Here is a 6,000-nt window from a genome sequence, read left to right on the forward strand (position 1 = left end):
AAGATGCAATTTACTTGGGTTTTCAAAATGTTCAACAAAGCTCCATGTGTGAGGTTTTTAACGAAGGTAAAGTTTATGAAGATTGATAGCTAGTTGGAACGAGTTGACTTTAGCATTGAAAGCACTAGGTGGTGAACGGAAAAGATTCATTTAGAATGGTGACTAGTAGAGGTTGCAGGTCCCATTTGTTCATATTTTTACCCTGTTTGGAAAGTATAATCTAAAACTTTCTGCTCAGGTGAATGGTGTAAGGATATTTGACAATTAGAAAAATCCAGACATGTTAGGAATTTGAAGGATAAACTAATTTTGATTGTTTTAGATATTGTGCTTTTTGGTGCTGAGATGATGGATGAAATCCTGTGGAATTAACTTGCTAAGGGTTGAATAAGTTAGCTTTAAGATTACAGTAACATCTGGAATTTTGTTTGGTTAATTTTACATGGTCGAGTAGAAATTTCCGAGTTCTTTGACTTTGGAGGTTTCATCTTTGGTTGTTATACGGAAAGACTTGGGTGCTTCTTGGGTCATTCTCTGACCAGACAAATTGTCTTTGGATGGTGTGATCAATATTTAAATGCTTTTGTTGCCCCCATCACTGAAGAGGATGGAGCAGTCTAGCTATCAGTCTTCCAATTTCTGTTGGTGCCATTCCATGGTGATCTGATGAGGTCTGTTTTTCAGAAGACAGTCTTTTTTTCCCCAAGTACAACCTTAGCACAAGATTTAGTTCAGCATACGTGATTAACAGATTCCCCAAGCAATTGAGCTTCAGCTTAAAAATTCATGTTACAAGGGGCATACCAACAAATTTAGTAATGAGTTAATACTCTCAGTGATGTGTAGCTGCGAGGATGTGTTGTAAATTAAGTCGGTGTGGGGGAGAAAGGAAGCTCGACCAGCTGTGCATTGATTTCTGTTGAGTGTGATGAAGTGGGTAGATATAATCCTCTCTGCCAGACAGTTTTTATGAAGTGAGATTTGCCAGATTTGCTAAGTAACTTGCTGGAGTTTTTTGATGAGATAATAGAGAAGGTTGGTGAGGGTAATGCTGTTGACGCGGTGTGCATGGACTTCCAAAGGCATTTGATAAAGTGCCACATAATAGGCTTGTCTGCAAAGTTAGAGCCCATGAAATAAAAAGGACAGTAGCAACATGGATACAAAATTGACTGACAGGAAACAGAGTAGTGGTTCATGGTTATTTTTCAGACTGGAGGAAGTTTTATCATGGAGTCCCCCAGGGGTCAGTGTTGGGACCCCTGCTCTTCCTGATGTATATTAATGACCTAGACCTTGGTGTACAGGGCACAATTTTGTAATTTGTGGACAATACAAAAATTTGGAAGTATAGTGAACTGTGAGGAGGATAGATAGACGGGAGAAGTTGGGTCTGTGTTCCTTAGAGGAGAAGGGTGAGAGGAGATTTGATAGAGATATTCACAATCACAAGGGGTCTGGACAGAGTAGATGGGGGAGAAACTGTTCTCGTTGGTGGAAGGATTGAGAACCAGAGGGCACAGATTTAAGGTAATTGGCAAAAGAAGCATTGGCGACTTGAGGAAAAACTTTTTCACGCAGCGAGTGGTTAGGATCTGGAATGCACTGCCTGTGTGTGTGGCTTGTTACTGTTAGGTTAATTATGTTGTCAAAGGTACACAGGTGAAAGGCATTGTTTAATTAAGGGCTTAGAACCGATAAAAAGAGAGCCTGCATGGAAACAGGTGGTGTGGTGGAGAAAGCAGGAGGCAGAGATATGGAATGCTGCATTCTGTGAATAAACCAACTATCAAGAAAAGGATCTGTGACCAGCTTCATTCTTCCCATTTGGCTTGGATCCTTGTAACATAGCGGAGACAGGTTCAATTAAGGCATTCAAGAGGAAATTGTATTATCTGGAAAGGAAGAGTGCAGGGCTATGGGAAAGGGGGGGGGGGGGGGGGTAGGGGGAGTGGCACTTGGTGAATTGTTCCTTCAGAGAGCCAGCATAGACATGATGGGCCAAATGGCCTCCTGTGCTATTACCATTCTATGATTCTATGGTGTTGTAAAGCAATGAATTGCCTTGCAACATCATAAATTTGTGCACCCACATGGTAAACCCACATATGATTAAAGTCCTATTTTCTTTCTAAGCATCATGGATCCACAGTAGCCATACAGAGAACATATGCAAAAATATTTTTTCACTCATAAACCACACAAGACTAGTTGTCTATTCTCATGAGCAGAATCGTTAGCCCTTAATTATAGTTGTTTTCCTTCTATCATCATCTCTTCCCCTCTCAAAGCTAATGAAAACAAGTGGAACTGCAAGTGTTGCTGTAGTTTTCTCTGGAAAAAGCTATGTTCTTTGATGTTTAAAATACATTGTAAACAAAATCATAAAATATGTAGGAATTAATGCTTAAAGTTATGGGACTGACTAGATGTATAGAATCCATCCTATAGTCATGAATAACTTGAATATATTGAATAAATGAAATGAACTGAATAAATCAATGAGCCTTTTCCTGTATTGGTTCAAGGTGAGTAGTACATTACCTAATGTAACATCTGATGGCTGCTTTACATAATACCAGTTGTGTTGGCAACATTTTATACTTTGAGTGAAACTCATTATCATATACAGTGTGAAAAACAATGTAGCGCTCTTTTTCTAAATGGATTTTCAGTTTAGCAGTATGTTCTGTGAATTGTAGTGTTTGCTTTATATCAAAAAAAATACTGAAATGAAAGGTAAAGCTGAATCTAGTTTGCCTTTTTCCCTTTCCTTTTCCCTCCAGGTCTACTAATGTCAGCAGTCACAGTCATCATCCTTGTGTTGTTTTTCGTTATTGACACTTTTGGAATTCAAGGCAGGCCTTGGCTGGCAGATTGTACCCCAATCTACATCCAATACTTTGTGAAGTTTTTCATCATTGGAGTCACTGTGCTTGTAGTGGCTGTACCAGAGGGTCTGCCACTTGCTGTAACGATCTCTCTGGCGTATTCTGTAAAGGTGAGATCAATTTACATTGAGAAATCTAGATAATGGGCTAAGCCCCATAGTTGAAGATACAGTCAAGGTTGAAAAAGGTTGGAGAGACCATGAGGGAAATTGAAAAATAGTAGCTGTGTGACACATTTTCTCTGAAAATCTTGTCCTGCATTAGAAATAAGATGGGCATTTTGTGTAAAATTGTTGAGGCTGTATTTGTTTTGTAGATTTGATTGCAGGGGAAACAATTCAAAGTTAATGTAAACTGTATATTATCCTCAAGTGCAAACTGAACTGAAAACTACAAACGAGGTACTTGACCCTCAATCAAAATGAGCAAATAATTCCTCAGTTACTACTGTTGCACCTTTTAGTTATCTCAGGTCTATTTTGGGTGCATGGTGTGCGAGTGGTGATGACATAAAAGCTACTTATACTTATATAACACCTTTAACATAATAAAACATATCAAGATGCTTCACAGGAGCGTTACAAAAGAAAATGGCATCGAGACACAGAAGGGGATATTGGTTCAGAAGCTTGGTCAGAGAGTTAGGTTTTAAGGAGTGTCTTAAAAGATGAAAGCGAGGTAGAGAGGCAGATAGGTATAGGGAGGGAATTGCAGAGCTTAGGGCCTAGGCAACTGAAGGCATATCCACCAATGGTGAAACAATTAAAATACAGGGTGTTCAAAAGGCCAGCATAAGAGGAGCGCCGATATCTTGGTGCGTTGTGGGGCTGGAGGAGATTAGAGAGTGAGGGGCAAGGCCATGAGGGATTTGAAAATGAGGATGACAATTTTTAAATCGTTGCTTGAGCGGGAGCCAATGTAGGTCAGTGAACACGGGGGTGATAGGTGAATGGGACTTGGTGCAAGTTAAGATGCGGGAAGCAGAGTTTTGGATGTCCTCAAGTTTACGGAGGGTAGAATGTGCGAGACCAGCCAGGAGTGCATTGGAATATGTCAAGTCCAGAGGGAATGAAGGCATGAATGAGGGTTTTAGCAGCTGAGATGGGACAAAGTCGGGTGATGTTATGGAGGTGGAAATAGGCAGTCTTAGTGATGGCGCAAATATGCGGTTGGATGCTCATCTCAGGGTCATAAATGACACCGAGGTTGTGAACAGACTGGTTTAATTTCAGACTGTTGCCAGGAAGAGGGGTGGAGTCAGTAGCTAGAGAATGGAGTTTATGATGGAGACCAAAAACAATGACATCGGTTTTCCCGACGTTTAAATGGTGGACATTTTTGCTCAATCCAGTACGGGTTGTTGGACAAGTCTAATAATTTAGCAACCGTGGAGCAGTTGAAAGAGGTGGTGGTGAGGTAGTGCTGGGTGTCGTCAGTGTACATGTGAAAACTAATGCTGTGCTTTCGGATGATGTCGGTAAAGGGCAGCATGCAGATGAGAAATAGAAGGGGTCTAAGGATAGATCTTGCAGGACAACAGATGTAATGGTGCGGGAACAGGAAGAGAAGCCATTGCAAGTGATTTTCTGGCTATGATTAGATAGATAACAATAGAACCAGGTGAGAGCAGTCTCAATTAGCTGGATCACAGTGAAGAGGCGATGGAGGAGAAAGGTGTGGTCAACCATGTCAAAAGCTGCAGACAGGTCAAGAAGGATGAGGAGGGTAGTTTACCATGGTGACAGTTACATAGGATGTATTTGTGACTTTGAGAGCTGTTTCAGTCCTGTAGCAGGGGTGGAAACCTGATTGGAGGGATTCAAACATGGAGTTCTGGGAAAGATGGGAATGGACTTGGAACATATGAACCTGCTCTGCCGTTTAATAAGATCATGGCTAATCTGATTGTAGCCTCAACTCCACTTTCCCACTAAGCCCTGATACTCTAACTCCCTTGTTAATACAGAATTTATCTACCTCTGCCTTAAAAATATTCAATGACCCTGCCTCCACCACTATCTGGGGAAGAGAGTTCCAAAGACACTCAACCCTCAGAAAAAATTTCTCCTCATCTCCTTAAATGGGCAACCCCTTATTTTTAAACTGTGTCCCCTGGTTCTAGTCTAGTCTAGTTCCTACGAGGGAAAACATCCTTTCAGGATCCACCCTGTCAAGTCCCCTCAGGTGATCTTATTGAAAAATACAAGATCCTCTTCTAAACTCCAATGGATATAGACCCAACCTGTCCAACCTTTAATAAGATGACCTCTCTTCCCACCTCCTCCCATCCCAGGTATCATTTGAGTGATCCTTCTCTGAGCTGCCTCTAATGTATTTATGTCCTTCCTTAAATAAGGAGACCAAAATTGTACACAGTGCTCCAAATGTGGCCTCGCCAATACCCTATACAACTGTAGCAAAACATCCTTACTTGTATATTCCATTTCCCTTGCAATAAACAACAACATTGAATTTGCCTCCTTAATCACTTGCTGTACCTGCATACCAACCTTTTGTGATTCATGTACGAGGACACCCAGCTCCCTCTGGACCTCAGTTCTGCAATCTTTTTCCATTTAAATAATATACTGCTTCACTATTCTTCCTGCCAAAGTGGATAAGTTCATAATTTCCCACATTATACTCCCATTTGCCAAATTTTTGCTCACACACTTTACCTATCTATATCCCTTGGCAAACTCTTTGTCCTCTTCACAACTTACTTTCCTACCTATCTTTGCATCATAATATTTAGCAACCATACATTCGGTCCCTTCATCCAAGTCATTGATATAAATTGAAAATAGTTGTTGAGGACCCAGCACTGAGCCCTGCAGCACTCTATGCATCACTTCTTGCCAACCTGAAAATTATGCATTTATGCCGACACTCTGTTTCCTGTTAGCTAACCAATCCTCTATCCGTGCTAATATGTTAACTGCTGTCATGCCAACTTGCTTTGTTGAATGATTTTCTTGAATCCACAGACTGGAGATCTGAATTTATTTTTTTTAAAGAAATTTAAAAAGAACAGATTTTAAAAAAAAGACTTTGCCAGGAGCTTAGGATGACCACCTAATTTGCAACACTGTATCCGACATTGCAAGGA

The 6,000-nt window shown here is 40.7% G+C and overlaps 1 protein-coding gene across 5 annotated transcripts in view; it reads left to right on the forward strand.

The window, feature by feature from the left end:
• The window catches only part of LOC137383922 (plasma membrane calcium-transporting ATPase 1-like), a 274,484-nt gene that overhangs the window by 173,914 nt on the left and 94,570 nt on the right, over positions 1-6,000 (forward strand). For all 5 annotated transcript variants that reach the window (XM_068057310.1, XM_068057309.1, XM_068057314.1 and 2 more), the window contains one exon: positions 2,787-3,001. In XM_068057310.1, the coding sequence (XP_067913411.1) occupies positions 2,787-3,001 (215 nt within the window). The remainder of the gene's footprint in view (positions 1-2,786; positions 3,002-6,000) is intronic.

The sequence above is a fragment of the Heterodontus francisci genome, chromosome 25 (genome assembly GCF_036365525.1).
Source record: "Heterodontus francisci isolate sHetFra1 chromosome 25, sHetFra1.hap1, whole genome shotgun sequence".
Lineage (NCBI taxonomy): Eukaryota > Metazoa > Chordata > Chondrichthyes > Heterodontiformes > Heterodontidae > Heterodontus > Heterodontus francisci.